At 47.2% G+C, this 18,564-nt stretch overlaps 1 protein-coding gene across 1 annotated transcript in view; it reads left to right on the top strand.

Moving 5' to 3' along the window:
* The window catches only part of LOC116353472 (mucin-5AC-like), a gene marked incomplete at its 5' end in the record, with an annotated part of 39,691 nt that extends 21,995 nt beyond the window's left edge, over positions 1-17,696 (top strand). Inside the window, 6 exons of the mRNA XM_031789245.1 lie at positions 4,676-5,049; positions 6,868-7,408; positions 8,978-8,991; positions 9,205-9,847; positions 11,036-11,092; positions 17,604-17,696. Of these exons, the coding sequence (XP_031645105.1) occupies positions 4,676-5,049; positions 6,868-7,408; positions 8,978-8,991; positions 9,205-9,847; positions 11,036-11,092; positions 17,604-17,696 (1,722 nt within the window). The remainder of the gene's footprint in view (positions 1-4,675; positions 5,050-6,867; positions 7,409-8,977; positions 8,992-9,204; positions 9,848-11,035; positions 11,093-17,603) is intronic.
* Positions 17,697-18,564: the final 868 nt, after the last annotated feature.

The following is an 18,564-nucleotide window of genomic DNA, read 5'->3' as shown; positions in this document are numbered from 1 at the left end:
AACTACAACCACTGCTGCTCCAACGACAACTACAACTCCAGAAACTATTACGACAACCACTGCAGCACCTGCTACAACAACTACAACTTCAGCTCCTACTACAACCATAACAATGGCACCTACTACAACTGTAGCTACCACGACCACTCCACCTGCTGTACTTACTACAAAAATTACAATTACAGCTCCTGATACAACAACTGTAGCTCCTACGTCAACCACAGCAGCTGCCTCTACGACAACCATAGAAGCTCTAACTACAACCACTGCTGCTCCAACGACCACTACAACTCCAGAAACTATTACGACAACCACTGCAGCTCCTGCTACAACAACTACAACTTCAGTTCCTACAACAACCATAACAACGACACCTACTACAACTCCTGCAGTTCCTACAACTGTAGCTACCACGACCACTCCACCTGCTGTACTTACTACAACAATCACAACTTCAGCTCCTGGTACAACAACTGTAGCTCCTACGTCAACCACAGCAGCTGCCTCTACGACAACCATAGAAGCTCTAACTACAACCACTGCTGCTCCAACGACCACTACAACTGCAGAACCTATTACGACAACCACTGCAGCTCCTGCTACAACAATTACAACTTCAGCTCCTACGACAACCACAACAACAGCACCTTCAACAACTGTAGCTCCCACGACAACTGCAGCTCCTACAACAACTTTAGCATCTACGACAACCATTGCAGCCCTAACTACAACAACTGCTGCTCCTACGACCACTGCAACTCCACAACCTACTACGACAACCAGTGCAGTTCCTACTACAACAACTGCTGTTCTTACGACCACAGTGACTGCAGCACCTTCTACAACTACAACTTCAGCTCCTACGACAACCATAACAACGGCACCTACTACAACTCCTGCAGTTCCTACAACTGTAGCTACCACGACCACTCCACCTGCTGTACTTACTACAACAATCACAACTACAGCTCCTGATACAACAACTGTAGCTCCTGCGTCAACCACAGCAGCTGCATCTACGACAACCATAGAAGCTCTAACTACAACCACTGCTGCTCCAACGACCACTACAACTCCAGAAACTATTACGACAACCAGTGCAGCTCCTGCTACAACAATTACAACTTCAGCTCCTACAACAACCATAACAACGGCACCTACTACAACTCCTGCAGTTCCTACAACTGTAGCTACCACGACCACTCCACCTGCTGTACTTACTACAACAATCACAACTACAGCTCCTGATACAACAACTGTAGCTCCTACGTCAACCACAGCAGCTGCCTCTACGACAACCATAGAAGCTCTAATTACAACCACTGCTGCTCCAACGACCACTACAACTCCAGAAACTATTACGACAACCACTGCAGCTCCTGCTACAACAATTACAACTTCAGCTATTACGACAACCACAACAACAGCACCTACAACAACTGTAGCTCCCACGACAACTGCAGCTCCTACAACAACTTTAGCATCTACGACAACCATTGCAGCCCTAACTACAACAACTGCTGCTCCTACGACAACCATAACAACGGCACCTACTACAACTGTAGCTACCACGACCACTCCACCTGCTGTACTTACTACAACAATCACAACTAAAGCTCCTGATACAACAACTGTAGCTCCTACGTCAACCACAGCAGCTGCCTCTACGACAACCATAGAAGCTCTAACTACAACCACTGCTGCTCCAAGGACCACTACAACTCCTGAAACTATTACGACAACCACTGCAGCTCCTGCTACAACAACTACAACTTCAGCTCCTACGACAACCATAACAACGGCACCTACTACAACTGTAGCTACCACGACCACTACACCTGCTGTACTTACTACAACAATCACAACTACAGCTCCTGATACAACAACTGTAGCTCCTACGTCAACCACAGCAGCTGCCTCTACGACAACCATAGAAGCTCTAACTACAACCACTGCTGCTCCAACGACCACTACAACTGCAGAACCTATTACGACAACCACTGCAGCGCCTGATACAACAACTACAACTTCAGCTCCTACGACAACCACAACAACAGCAACTACAACAACTGTAGCTCCCACGACAACTGCAGCTCCTACAACAACTTTAGCATCTACGACAACCATTGCAGCCCTAACTACAACAACTGCTGCTCCTACGACCACTGCAACTCCACAACCTAATACGACAACCAGTGCAGCTCCTAATACAACAACTGCTGTTCTTACGACCACAGTGACTGCAGCACCTTCTACAACAACTACAACTTCAGCTCCTACTACAACCACAACAGCAGCACCTACTACAACTCCTGCAGTTCCTACAGCTGTAGCTACCACCACCACTCCACCTGCTGTACTTACTACAACAATCACAACTACAGCTCCTGATACAACAACTGTAGCTACTACGTCAACCACAGCAGCTGCCTCTACGACAACCATAGAAGCTATAACTACAACCACTGCTGCTCCAACGACAACTACAACTCCAGAAACTATTACGACAACCACTGCAGCACCTGCTACAACAACTACAACTTCAGCTCCTACTACAACCACAACAGCAGCACCTACTACAACTCCTGCAGTTCCTACAACTGTAGCTACCACGACCACTCCACCTGCTGTACTTACTACAACAATCACAACTACAGCTCCTGATACAACAACTGTAGCTACTACGTCAACCACAGCAGCTGCCTCTACGACAACCATAGAAGCTCTAACTACAACCACTGCTGCTCCAACGACCACTACAACTCCAGAAACTATTACGACAACCACTGCAGCTCCTGCTACAACAACTACAACTTCAGCTCCTACGACAACCATAACAATGGCACCTACTACAACTGTAGCTACCACGACCACTCCACCTGCTGTACTTACTACAAAAATCACAATTACAGCTCCTGATACAACAACTGTAGCTCCTACGTCAACCACAGCAGCTGCCTCTACGACAACCATAGAAGCTCTAACTACAACCACTGCTGCTCCAACGACCACTACAACTCCAGAAACTATTACGACAACCACTGCAGCTCCTGCTACAACAACTACAACTTCAGTTCCTACAACAACCATAACAACGACACCTACTACCACTCCTGCAGTTCCTACAACTGTAGCTACCACGACCACTCCACCTGCTGTACTTACTACAACAATCACAACTTCAGCTCCTGGTACAACAACTGTAGCTCCTACGTCAACCACAGCAGCTGCCTCTACGACAACCATAGAAGCTCTAACTACAACCACTGCTGCTCCAACGACCACTACAACTGCAGAACCTATTACGACAACCACTGCAGCTCCTGCTACAACAATTACAACTTCAGCTCCTACGACAACCACAACAACAGCACCTTCAACAACTGTAGCTCCCACGACAACTGCAGCTCCTACAACAACTTTAGCATCTACGACAACCATTGCAGCCCTAACTACAACAACTGCTGCTCCTACGACCACTGCAACTCCACAACCTACTACGACAACCAGTGCAGTTCCTACTACAACAACTGCTGTTCTTACGACCACAGTGACTGCAGCACCTTCTACAACTACAACTTCAGCTCCTACGACAACCATAACAACGGCACCTACTACAACTCCTGCAGTTCCTACAACTGTAGCTACCACGACCACTCCACCTGCTGTACTTACTACAACAATCACAACTACAGCTCCTGATACAACAACTGTAGCTCCTGCGTCAACCACAGCAGCTGCATCTACGACAACCATAGAAGCTCTAACTACAACCACTGCTGCTCCAACGACCACTACAACTCCAGAAACTATTACGACAACCAGTGCAGCTCCTGCTACAACAACTACAACTTCAGCTCCTACAACAACCATAACAACGGCACCTACTACAACTCCTGCAGTTCCTACAACTGTAGCTACCACGACCACTCCACCTGCTGTACTTACTACAACAATCACAACTACAGCTCCTGATACAACAACTGTAGCTCCTACGTCAACCACAGCAGCTGCCTCTACGACAACCATAGAAGCTCTAATTACAACCACTGCTGCTCCAACGACCACTACAACTCCAGAAACTATTACGACAACCACTGCAGCTCCTGCTACAACAATTACAACTTCAGCTATTACGACAACCACAACAACAGCACCTACAACAACTGTAGCTCACACGACAACTGCAGCTCCTACAACAACTTTAGCATCTACGACAACCATTGCAGCCCTAACTACAACAACTGCTGCTCCTACGACAACCATAACAACGGCACCTACTACAACTGTAGCTACCACGACCACTCCACCTGCTGTACTTACTACAACAATCACAACTAAAGCTCCTGATACAACAACTGTAGCTCCTACGTCAACCACAGCAGCTGCCTCTACGACAACCATAGAAGCTCTAACTACAACCACTGCTGCTCCAAGGACCACTACAACTCCTGAAACTATTACGACAACCACTGCAGCTCCTGCTACAACAACTACAACTTCAGCTCCTACGACAACCATAACAACGGCACCTACTACAACTGTAGCTACCACGACCACTCCACCTGCTGTACTTACTACAACAATCACAACTACAGCTCCTGATACAACAACTGTAGCTCCTACGTCAACCACAGCAGCTGCCTCTACGACAACCATAGAAGCTCTAACTACAACCACTGCTGCTCCAACGACCACTACAACTCCAGAAACTATTACGACAACCACTGCAGCTCCTGCTACAACAACTACAACTTCAGCTCCTACGACAACCACAACAACAGCACCTTCAACAACTGTAGCTCCCACGACAACTGCAGCTCCTACAACAACTTTAGCATCTACGACAACCATTGCAGCCCTAACTACAACAACTGCTGCTCCTACGACCACTGCAACTCCACAACCTACTACGACAACCAGTGCAGTTCCTACTACAACAACTGCTGTTCTTACGACCACAGTGACTGCAGCACCTTCTACAACTACAACTTCAGCTCCTACGACAACCATAACAACGGCACCTACTACAACTCCTGCAGTTCCTACAACTGTAGCTACCACGACCACTCCACCTGCTGTACTTACTACAACAATCACAACTACAGCTCCTGATACAACAACTGTAGCTCCTGCGTCAACCACAGCAGCTGCATCTACGACAACCATAGAAGCTCTAACTACAACCACTGCTGCTCCAACGACCACTACAACTCCAGAAACTATTACGACAACCAGTGCAGCTCCTGCTACAACAACTACAACTTCAGCTCCTACAACAACCATAACAACGGCACCTACTACAACTCCTGCAGTTCCTACAACTGTAGCTACCACGACCACTCCACCTGCTGTACTTACTACAACAATCACAACTACAGCTCCTGATACAACAACTGTAGCTCCTACGTCAACCACAGCAGCTGCCTCTACGACAACCATAGAAGCTCTAATTACAACCACTGCTGCTCCAACGACCACTACAACTCCAGAAACTATTACGACAACCACTGCAGCTCCTGCTACAACAATTACAACTTCAGCTATTACGACAACCACAACAACAGCACCTACAACAACTGTAGCTCACACGACAACTGCAGCTCCTACAACAACTTTAGCATCTACGACAACCATTGCAGCCCTAACTACAACAACTGCTGCTCCTACGACAACCATAACAACGGCACCTACTACAACTGTAGCTACCACGACCACTCCACCTGCTGTACTTACTACAACAATCACAACTAAAGCTCCTGATACAACAACTGTAGCTCCTACGTCAACCACAGCAGCTGCCTCTACGACAACCATAGAAGCTCTAACTACAACCACTGCTGCTCCAAGGACCACTACAACTCCTGAAACTATTACGACAACCACTGCAGCTCCTGCTACAACAACTACAACTTCAGCTCCTACGACAACCATAACAACGGCACCTACTACAACTGTAGCTACCACGACCACTCCACCTGCTGTACTTACTACAACAATCACAACTACAGCTCCTGATACAACAACTGTAGCTCCTACGTCAACCACAGCAGCTGCCTCTACGACAACCATAGAAGCTCTAACTACAACCACTGCTGCTCCAACGACCACTACAACTCCAGAAACTATTACGACAACCACTGCAGCTCCTGCTACAACAACTACAACTTCAGTTCCTACAACAACCATAACAACGACACCTACTACAACTCCTGCAGTTCCTACAACTGTAGCTACCACGACCACTCCACCTGCTGTACTTACTACAACAATCACAACTTCAGCTCCTGGTACAACAACTGTAGCTCCTACGTCAACCACAGCAGCTGCCTCTACGACAACCATAGAAGCTCTAACTACAACCACTGCTGCTCCAACGACCACTACAACTGCAGAACCTATTACGACAACCACTGCAGCTCCTGCTACAACAATTACAACTTCAGCTCCTACGACAACCACAACAACAGCACCTTCAACAACTGTAGCTCCCACGACAACTGCAGCTCCTACAACAACTTTAGCATCTACGACAACCATTGCAGCCCTAACTACAACAACTGCTGCTCCTACGACCACTGCAACTCCACAACCTACTACGACAACCAGTGCAGCTCCTACTACAACAACTGCTGTTCTTACGACCACAGTGACTGCAGCACCTTCTACAGCAACTACAACTTCAGCTCCTACGACAACCATAACAACGGCACCTACTACAACTCCTGCAGTTCCTACAACTGTAGCTACCACGACCACTCCACCTGCTGTACTTACTACAACAATCACAACTACAGCTCCTGATACAACAACTGTAGCTCCTACGTCAACCACAGCAGCTGCCTCTACGACAACCATAGAAGCTCTAACTACAACCACTGCTGCTCCAACGACCACTACAACTGCAGAACCTATTACGACAACCACTGCAGCGCCTGATACAACAACTACAACTTCAGCTCCTACGACAACCACAACAACAGCAACTACAACAACTGTAGCTCCCACGACAACTGCAGCTCCTACAACAACCTTAGCATCTACGACAACCATTGCAGCCCTAACTACAACAACTGCTGCTCCTACGACCACTGCAACTCCACAACCTAATACGACAACCAGTGCAGCTCCTACTACAACAACTGCTGTTCTTACGACCACAGTGACTGCAGCACCTTCTACAACAACTACAACTTCAGCTCCTACTACAACCACAACAGCAGCACCTACTACAACTCCTGCAGTTCCTACAACTGTAGCTACCATGACCACTCCACCTGCTGTACTTACTACAACAATCACAACTACAGCTCCTGATACAACAACTGTAGCTACCACGTCAACCACAGCAGCTGCCTCTACGACAACCATAGAAGCTCTAACTACAACCACTGCTGCTCCAACGACCACTACAACTCCAGAAACTATTACGACAACCACTGCAGCTCCTGCTACAACAACTACAACTTCAGCTCCTACGACAACCATAACAACGGCACCTACTACAACTGTAGCTACCACGACCACTCCACCTGCTGTACTTACTACAACAATCACAACTACAGCTCCTGATACAACAACTGTAGCTCCTGCGTCAACCACAGCAGCTGCCTCTACGACAACCATAGAAGCTCTAACTACAACCACTGCTGCTCCAACGACCACTACAACTCCAGAAACTATTACGACAACCAGTGCAGCTCCTGCTACAACAACTACAACTTCAGCTCCTACAACAACCATAACAACGGCACCTACTACAACCCCTGCAGTTCCTACAACTGTAGCTACCACGACCACTCCACCTGCTGTACTTACTACAACAATCACAACTACAGCTCCTGATACAACAACTGTAACTCCTACGTCAACCACAGCAGCTGCCTCTACGACAATCATAGAAGCTCTAACTACAACCACTGCTGCTCCAACGACCACTACAACTGCAGAACCTATTACGACAACCACTGCAGTGCCTGATACAACAACTACAACTTCAGCTCCTACGACAACCACAACAACAGCAACTACAACAACTGTAGCTCCCACGACAACTGCAGCTCCTACAACAACTTTAGCATCTACGACAACCATTGCAGCCCTAACTACAACAACTTCTGCTCCTACGACCACTGCAACTCCACAACCTACTACGACAACCAGTGCAGTTCCTACTACAACAACTGCTGTTCTTACGACCACAGTGACTGCAGCACCTTCTACAACAACTACAACTTCAGCTCCTACGACAACCATAACAACGGCACCTACTACAACTCCTGCAGTTCCTACAACTGTAGCTACCACGACCACTCCACCTGCTGTACTTACTACAACAATCACAACTACAGCTCCTGATACAACAACTGTAGCTCCTACGTCAACCACAGCAGCTGCCTCTACGACAACCATAGAAGCTCTAACTACAACCACTGCTGCTCCAACGACCACTACAACTCCAGAAACTATTACGACAACCACTGCAGCTCCTGCTACAACAACTACAACTTCAGCTCCTACGACAACCATAACAACGGCACCTACTACAACTGTAGCTACCACGACCACTCCACCTGCTGTACTTACTACAACAATCACAACTACAGCTCCTGATACAACAACTGTAGCTCCTGCGTCAACCACAGCAGCTGCCTCTACGACAACCATAGAAGCTCTAACTACAACCACTGCTGCTCCAACGACCACTACAACTGCAGAAACTATTACGACAACCAGTGCAGCTCCTGCTACAACAACTACAACTTCAGCTCCTACTACAACCACAACAGCAGCACCTACTACAACTCCTGCAGTTCCTACAACTGTAGCTACCATGACCACTCCACCTGCTGTACTTACTACAACAATCACAACTACAGCTCCTGATACAACAACTGTAGCTACCACGTCAACCACAGCAGCTGCCTCTACGACAACCATAGAAGCTCTAACTACAACCACTGCTGCTCCAACGACCACTACAACTCCAGAAACTATTACGACAACCACTGCAGCTCCTGCTACAACAACTACAACTTCAGCTCCTACGACAACCATAACAACGGCACCTACTACAACTGTAGCTACCACGACCACTCCACCTGCTGTACTTACTACAACAATCACAACTACAGCTCCTGATACAACAACTGTAGCTCCTGCGTCAACCACAGCAGCTGCCTCTACGACAACCATAGAAGCTCTAACTACAACCACTGCTGCTCCAACGACCACTACAACTCCAGAAACTATTACGACAACCAGTGCAGCTCCTGCTACAACAACTACAACTTCAGCTCCTACAACAACCATAACAACGGCACCTACTACAACCCCTGCAGTTCCTACAACTGTAGCTACCACGACCACTCCACCTGCTGTACTTACTACAACAATCACAACTACAGCTCCTGATACAACAACTGTAACTCCTACGTCAACCACAGCAGCTGCCTCTACGACAATCATAGAAGCTCTAACTACAACCACTGCTGCTCCAACGACCACTACAACTGCAGAACCTATTACGACAACCACTGCAGTGCCTGATACAACAACTACAACTTCAGCTCCTACGACAACCACAACAACAGCAACTACAACAACTGTAGCTCCCACGACAACTGCAGCTCCTACAACAACTTTAGCATCTACGACAACCATTGCAGCCCTAACTACAACAACTTCTGCTCCTACGACCACTGCAACTCCACAACCTACTACGACAACCAGTGCAGTTCCTACTACAACAACTGCTGTTCTTACGACCACAGTGACTGCAGCACCTTCTACAACAACTACAACTTCAGCTCCTACGACAACCATAACAACGGCACCTACTACAACTCCTGCAGTTCCTACAACTGTAGCTACCACGACCACTCCACCTGCTGTACTTACTACAACAATCACAACTACAGCTCCTGATACAACAACTGTAGCTCCTACGTCAACCACAGCAGCTGCCTCTACGACAACCATAGAAGCTCTAACTACAACCACTGCTGCTCCAACGACCACTACAACTCCAGAAACTATTACGACAACCACTGCAGCTCCTGCTACAACAACTACAACTTCAGCTCCTACGACAACCATAACAACGGCACCTACTACAACTGTAGCTACCACGACCACTCCACCTGCTGTACTTACTACAACAATCACAACTACAGCTCCTGATACAACAACTGTAGCTCCTGCGTCAACCACAGCAGCTGCCTCTACGACAACCATAGAAGCTCTAACTACAACCACTGCTGCTCCAACGACCACTACAACTGCAGAAACTATTACGACAACCAGTGCAGCTCCTGCTACAACAACTACAACTTCAGCTCCTACAACAACCATAACAACGGCACCTACTACAACTCCTGCAGTTCCTACAACTGTAGCTACCACGACCACTCCACCTGCTGTACTTACTACAACAATCACAACTACAGCTCCTGATACAACAACTGTAGCTCCTACGTCAACCACAGCAGCTGCCTCTACGACAACCATAGAAGCTCTAACTACAACCACTGCTGCTCCAACGACCACTACAACTCCAGAAACTATTACGACAACCACTGCAGCTTCTGCTACAACAATTACAACTTCAGCTATTACGACAACCACAACAACAGCACCTACAACAACTGTAGCTCCCACGACAACTGCAGCTCCTACAACAACTTTAGCATCTACGACAACCATTGCAGCCCTAACTACAACAACTGCTGCTCCTACGACCACTGCAACTCCACAACCTACTACGACAACCAGTGCAGCTCCTACTACAACAACTGCTGTTCTTACGACCACAGTGACTGCAGCACCTTCTACAGCAACTACAACTTCAGCTCCTACAACAACCATAACAACGGCACCTACTACAACTCCTGCAGTTCCTACAACTGTAGCTACCACGACCACTCCACCTGCTGTACTTACTACAACAATCACAACTACAGCTCCTGATACAACAACTGTAGCTCCTACGTCAACCACAGCAGCTGCCTCTACGACAACCATAGAAGCTCTAACTACAACCACTGCTGCTCCAACGACCACTACAACTGCAGAACCTATTACGACAACCACTGCAGCGCCTGATACAACAACTACAACTTCAGCTCCTACGACAACCACAACAACAGCAACTACAACAACTTTAGCTCCCACGACAACTGCAGCTCCTACAACAACTTTAGCATCTACGACAACCATTGCAGCCCTAACTACAACAACTTCTGCTCCTACGACCACTGCAACTCCACAACCTACTACGACAACCAGTGCAGTTCCTACTACAACAACTGCTGTTCTTATGACCACAGTGACTGCAGCACCTTCTACAACAACTACAACTTCAGCTCCTACGACAACCATAACAACGGCACCTACTACAACTCCTGCAGTTCCTACAACTGTAGCTACCACGACCACTCCACCTGCTGTACTTACTACAACAATCACAACTACAGCTCCTGATACAACAACTGTAGCTCCTACGTCAACCACAGCAGCTGCCTCTACGACAACCATAGAAGCTCTAACTACAACCACTGCTGCTCCAACGACCACTACAACTCCAGAAACTATTACGACAACCACTGCAGCTCCTGCTACAACAACTACAACTTCAGCTCCTACGACAACCATAACAACGGCACCTACTACAACTGTAGCTACCACGACCACTCCACCTGCTGTACTTACTACAACAATCACAACTACAGCTCCTGATACAACAACTGTAGCTCCTGCGTCAACCACAGCAGCTGCCTCTACGACAACCATAGAAGCTCTAACTACAACCACTGCTGCTCCAACGACCACTACAACTCCAGAAACTATTACGACAACCAGTGCAGCTCCTGCTACAACAACTACAACTTCAGCTCCTACGACAACCATAACAACGGCACCTACTACAACTCCTGCAGTTCCTACAACTGTAGCTACCACGACCACTCCACCTGCTGTACTTACTACAACAATCACAACTACAGCTCCTGATACAACAACTGTAGCTCCTACGTCAACCACAGCAGCTGCCTCTACGACAACCATAGAAGCTCTAACTACAACCACTGCTGCTCCAACGACCACTACAACTCCAGAAACTATTACGACAACCACTGCAGCTCCTGCTACAACAACTACAACTTCAGCTCCTACGACAACCATAACAACGGCACCTACTACAACTGTAGCTACCACGACCACTCCACCTGCTGTACTTACTACAACAATCACAACTACAGCTCCTGATACAACAACTGTAGCTCCTGCGTCAACCACAGCAGCTGCTCCAACGACCACTACAACTGCAGAAACTATTACGACAACCAGTGCAGCTCCTGCTACAACAACTACAACTTCAGCTCCTACAACAACCATAACAACGGCACCTACTACAACTCCTGCAGTTCCTACAACTGTAGCTACCACGACCACTCCACCTGCTTTACTTACTACAACAATCACAACTACAGCTCCTGATACAACAACTGTAGCTCCTACAACAGCACCTACAACAACTGTAGCTCCCACGACAACTGCAGCTCCTACAACAACTTTAGCATCTACGACAACCATTGCAGCCCTAACTACAACAACTGCTGCTCCTACGACCACTGCAACTCCACAACCTACTACGACAACCAGTGCAGCTCCTACTACAACAACTGCTGTTCTTACGACCACAGTGACTGCAGCACCTTCTACAGCAACTACAACTTCAGCTCCTACGACAACCATAACAACGGCACATACTACAACTCCTGCAGTTCCTACAACTGTAGCTACCACGACCACTCCACCTGCTGTACTTACTACAACAATCACAACTACAGCTCCTGATACAACAACTGTAGCTCCTACGTCAACCACAGCAGCTGCCTCTACGACAACCATAGAAGCTCTAACTACAACCACTGCTGCTCCAACGACCACTACAACTGCAGAACCTATTACGACAACCACTGCAGCGCCTGATACAACAACTACAACTTCAGCTCCTACGACAACCACAACAACAGCAACTACAACAACTGTAGCTCCCACGACAACTGCAGCTCCTACAACAACCTTAGCATCTACGACAACCATTGCAGCCCTAACTACAACAACTGCTGCTCCTACGACCACTGCAACTCCACAACCTAATACGACAACCAGTGCAGCTCCTACTACAACAACTGCTGTTCTTACGACCACAGTGACTGCAGCACCTTCTACAACAACTACAACTTCAGCTCCTACTACAACCACAACAGCAGCACCTACTACAACTCCTGCAGTTCCTACAACTGTAGCTACCATGACCACTCCACCTGCTGTACTTACTACAACAATCACAACTACAGCTCCTGATACAACAACTGTAGCTACCATGTCAACCACAGCAGCTGCCTCTACGACAACCATAGAAGCTCTAACTACAACCACTGCTGCTCCAACGACCACTACAACTCCAGAAACTATTACGACAACCACTGCGGCTCCTGCTACAACAACTACAACTTCAGCTCCTACGACAACCATAACAACGGCACCTACTACAACTGTAGCTACCACGACCACTCCACCTGCTGTACTTACTACAACAATCACAACTACAGCTCCTGATACAACAACTGTAGCTCCTGCGTCAACCACAGCAGCTGCCTCTACGACAACCATAGAAGCTCTAACTACAACCACTGCTGCTCCAACGACCACTACAACTCCAGAAACTATTACGACAACCAGTGCAGCTCCTGCTACAACAACTACAACTTCAGCTCCTACAACAACCATAACAACGGCACCTACTACAACTCCTGCAGTTCCTACAACTGTAGCTACCACGACCACTCCACCTGCTGTACTTACTACAACAATCACAACTACAGCTCCTGATACAACAACTGTAACTCCTACGTCAACCACAGCAGCTGCCTCTACGACAACCATAGAAGCTCTAACTACAACCACTGCTGCTCCAACGACCACTACAACTGCAGAACCTATTACGACAACCACTGCAGCGCCTGATACAACAACTACAACTTCAGCTCCTACGACAACCACAACAACAGCAACTACAACAACTGTAGCTCCCACGACAACTGCAGCTCCTACAACAACTTTAGCATCTACGACAACCATTGCAGCCCTAACTACAACAACTGCTGCTCCTACGACCACTGCAACTCCACAACCTACTACGACAACCAGTGGCAGTTCCTACTAACAAACAACTGCTGTTCTTACGACCACAGTGACTGCAGCACCTTCTACAACAACACTTGACCGGAACTTCAGCTCCTACGACAACCTAACAACGGCAACCTACTACAACTCCTGCAGTTCCTACAACTGTAGCTACCACGACCACCTACCACCTGCTGTACTTACTACAACCATCACAACTACAGCTCCTGATACAACAACTTAGCTCTCCTCGTCAACCACAGCAGCGGACTCTACGACAACCATAGAAGCTCTAACTACAACCACTGCTGCTCCAACGACCACTACAACTCCAGAAACTATTACGACAACCAGTGTCAGCTCCTGCTACAACAACTACAACTGCAGCTCCTACTTACAAACAACTGCTGTTCTTACGACCACAGTGACTGCAGCACCTTCTACAGCAACTACAAACTTCAGCTCCTACGACAACCATAACAACGGCACCTACTACAACTCCTGCAGTTCCTACAACGGTAGCTACCACGACCACTCCACCTGCTGGTAACTTACTACAAACAATCACAACTACAGCTCCTGATACAACAACTGTAGCTCCTACGTCAACCACAGCACTGCCTCTACGACAACCATAGAAGCTCTAACTACAACCACTGCTGCTCCAACGACCACTACAACTGCAGAACCTATTACGACAACCACTGCAGCGCCTGATACAACAACTACAACTTCAGCTCCTACGACAACCACAACAACAGCAACTACAACAACTGTAGCTCCCACGACAACTGCAGCTCCTACAACAACTTTAGCATCTACGACAACCATTGCAGCCCTAAACTACAACAACTGCTGCTCCTACGACCACTGCAACTCCACAACCTAACACGACAACCAGTGCAGCTCCTACTACAAACAACTGCTTTCTTACGACCACAGTGACTGCAGCACCTTCTACAGCAACTACAACTTCAGCTCCTACGACAACTAACAACAGCAGGCACCTACTACAACTCCTGCAGTTCTACAACTGTAAGCTCCCACGACACACTCCCACCTGCTGTACTTACTACAAACAATCACAACTACAGCTCCTGATACAACAACTGTAGCTCCTACGTCAACCACAGCAAGTCTGCCTCTACGACAACCATAGAGCATCTCTAACCTACAACCACTGCTGCCTACTGCTTGCTCTCCAACGACACCACATACAAACTGCAGAAACCTATTACGACAAGCCAACTGCAGCGCCTGATACAAACAACTACCAACTTCAGCTCCCTACGACAACCCACAAAACAACAGCAACTAGCAACACCTGTAAGCTCCGCCCACGTACAACTGCAGCTTCCTCACAACCATACTTTAGCATCTACGTACAACCTTGCCAGCCCTAACTACAACAACTGCTCTGCTTCCTACGACCACTGCAACTCCACAACCTACTACGACAACCAGTGCAGCTCCTACTTCAACAACTGCTGTTCTTACGACCACAGTGACTGCAGCACCTTCTACAACAACTACAACTTCAGCTCCTACTACAACCACAACAGCAGCACCTACTACAACTCCTGCAGTTCCTACAACTGTAGCTACCACGACCACTCCACCTGCTGTACTTACTACAACAATCACAACTACAGCTCCTGATACAACAACTGTAGCTCCTACGTCAACCACAGCAGCTGCCTCTACGACAACCATAGAAGCTCTAACTACAACCACTGCTGCTCCAACGACCACTACAACTCCAGAAACTATTACGACAACCAGTGCAGCTCCTGCTACAACAACTACAACTTCAGCTCCTACAACAACCATAACAACGGCACCTACTACAACTCCTGCAGTTCCTACAACTGTAGCTACCACGACCACTCCACCTGCTGTACTTACTACAACAATCACAACTACAGCTCCTGATACAACAACTGTAGCTCCTACGTCAACCACAGCAGCTGCCTCTACGACAACCATAGAAGCTCTAACTACAACCACTGCTGCTCCAACGACCACTACAACTGCAGAACCTATTACGACAACCACTGCAGCGCCTGATACAACAACTACAACTTCAGCTCCTACGACAACCACAACAACAGCAACTACAACAACTGTAGCTCCCACGACAACTGCAGCTCCTACAACAACTTTAGCATCTACGACAACCATTGCAGCCCTAACTACAACAACTTCTGCTCCTACGACCACTGCAACTCCACAACCTACTACGACAACCAGTGCAGTTCCTACTACAACAACTGCTGTTCTTACGACCACAGTGACTGCAGCACCTTCTACAACAACTACAACTTCAGCTCCTACTACAACCATCAACAACGGCACCTACTACAACTCCTGCAGTTCCTACAACTGTAGCTACCACGACCACTCCACCTGCTGTACTTACTACAACAATCACAACTACAGCTCCTGATACAACAACTGTAGCTCCTACGTCAACCACAGCAGCTGCCTCTACGACAACCATAGAAGCTCTAACTACAACCACTGCTGCTCCAACGACCACTACAACTGCAGAACCTATTACGACAACCACTGCAGCGCCTGATACAACAACTACAACTTCAGCTCCTACGACAACCACAACACAGCAACTACAACAACTGTAGCTCCCACGACAACTGCAGCTCCTACAACAAACATTTAGCATCTACGACAACCATTGCAGCCCTAACTACAACAACTGCTGCTCCTACGACCACTGCAACTCCACAACCTAATACGACAACCAGTGCAGCTCCTACTACAACAACTGCTGTTCTTACGGACCACAGTGACTGCAGCACCTTCTACAACAACTACAACTTCAGCTCCTACTACAACCACAACAGCAGCACCTACTACAACTCCTGCAGTTCCTACAACTGTAGCTACCACGACCACTCCACCTGCTGTACTTACTACAACAATCACAACTACAGCTCCTGATACAACAACTGTAGCTACTACGTCAACCACAGCAGCTGCCTCTACGACAACCATAGAAGCTATAACTACAACCACTGCTGCTCCAACGACAACTACTACTCCAGAAAACTATTACGACAACCACTGCAGCACCTGCTACAACAACTACAACTTCAGCTCCTACGACAACCACAACAACAGCACCTTCAACAACTGTAGCTCCCACAACAACTGCTGCTCCTACGACCACTGCAACTCCACAACCTACTACGACAACCAGTGCAGTTCCTATTACAACAACTGCTGTTCTTACGACCACAGTGACTGCAGCACCTTTTACAACAACTACAACTTCAGCTCCTACGACAACCACAACAACAGCACCTACAACAACTGTAGCTCCCACGACAACTGCAGCTCCTACAACAACTTTAGCATCTACTTCAACCACAGAAGCTTGCCCCCTACGACAGCCACCTGCAGCCCTAATCCACACTAACGGCTGCTACTACGACCACTACAACTCCAGAACCTACTACAACAGAACCTACTCCTACAACTACTAAGACTGCAGACCCTACCACGACAACCAGTGCAGCCCCTTCTACAACAACTACAACAGCTCTTTCAACGACTGTAAATCCTATGACAACAATAGTTGGTCCTACAACCACTATTATATCAATTAATTCTGCAGGTCCTACAACACACACAGCCACAACTGTAGTTATCATCCTACAACAAGGACTACAACTGCATCACCTACAAGTACAAACACAACTGTACTTCCTACATCGAATACAAGAACTTCAACTTATATCTCAACTTCTATGACATCAACAACTAGGTATGCAAGATAATTTAGTGTATTTTGTGTATATCCTTGTATATCCATGCTTGTGTCGTTATATTAATATTATTTAGCATATAATAACCCACCAAAAGGTGCAATATAAATCCAATCCATTATAATTAATGTGCTTGTTGAAGGCAAAGACCACTAGATTCTTACATACTTTTTCTAATTATTTTAACATTTTCTAAACTTTCTAAACCAAAGCAATTTAAATGAGTATAATTAGCATATATAACCCACCAAAAATAATATTAACTCTTGAACCGTTCAAGCTAGAGAGACCGAACCAACTTTCATATGTTCAGGGCTATCCTTTCCTATCTATCAATCAATCTTTCCATCGACTTTCTTTTCCAATTATAACCCAGTCACTACCATTACTAGTGCAGTGACTGCCATTCCTATAACTTATTTACACCATGATTACTTTAAGACAGCTAGCAAGTTAACACACATTTTCTTTAGGAAATGTATTTCCCATGTATTATTATTTCTCTTAGATTCGGCACAGTGGGATTTTTGTTAACTGATATTCAGCCGGCAAAACACCAGTGCCCCACTGAGGATGATGTCCTTGC

The sequence above is a fragment of the Oncorhynchus kisutch genome, linkage group LG14, assembly GCF_002021735.2.
Source record: "Oncorhynchus kisutch isolate 150728-3 linkage group LG14, Okis_V2, whole genome shotgun sequence".
Lineage (NCBI taxonomy): Eukaryota > Metazoa > Chordata > Actinopteri > Salmoniformes > Salmonidae > Oncorhynchus > Oncorhynchus kisutch.
This window is presented reverse-complemented; position numbering and strand designations above follow the sequence as displayed.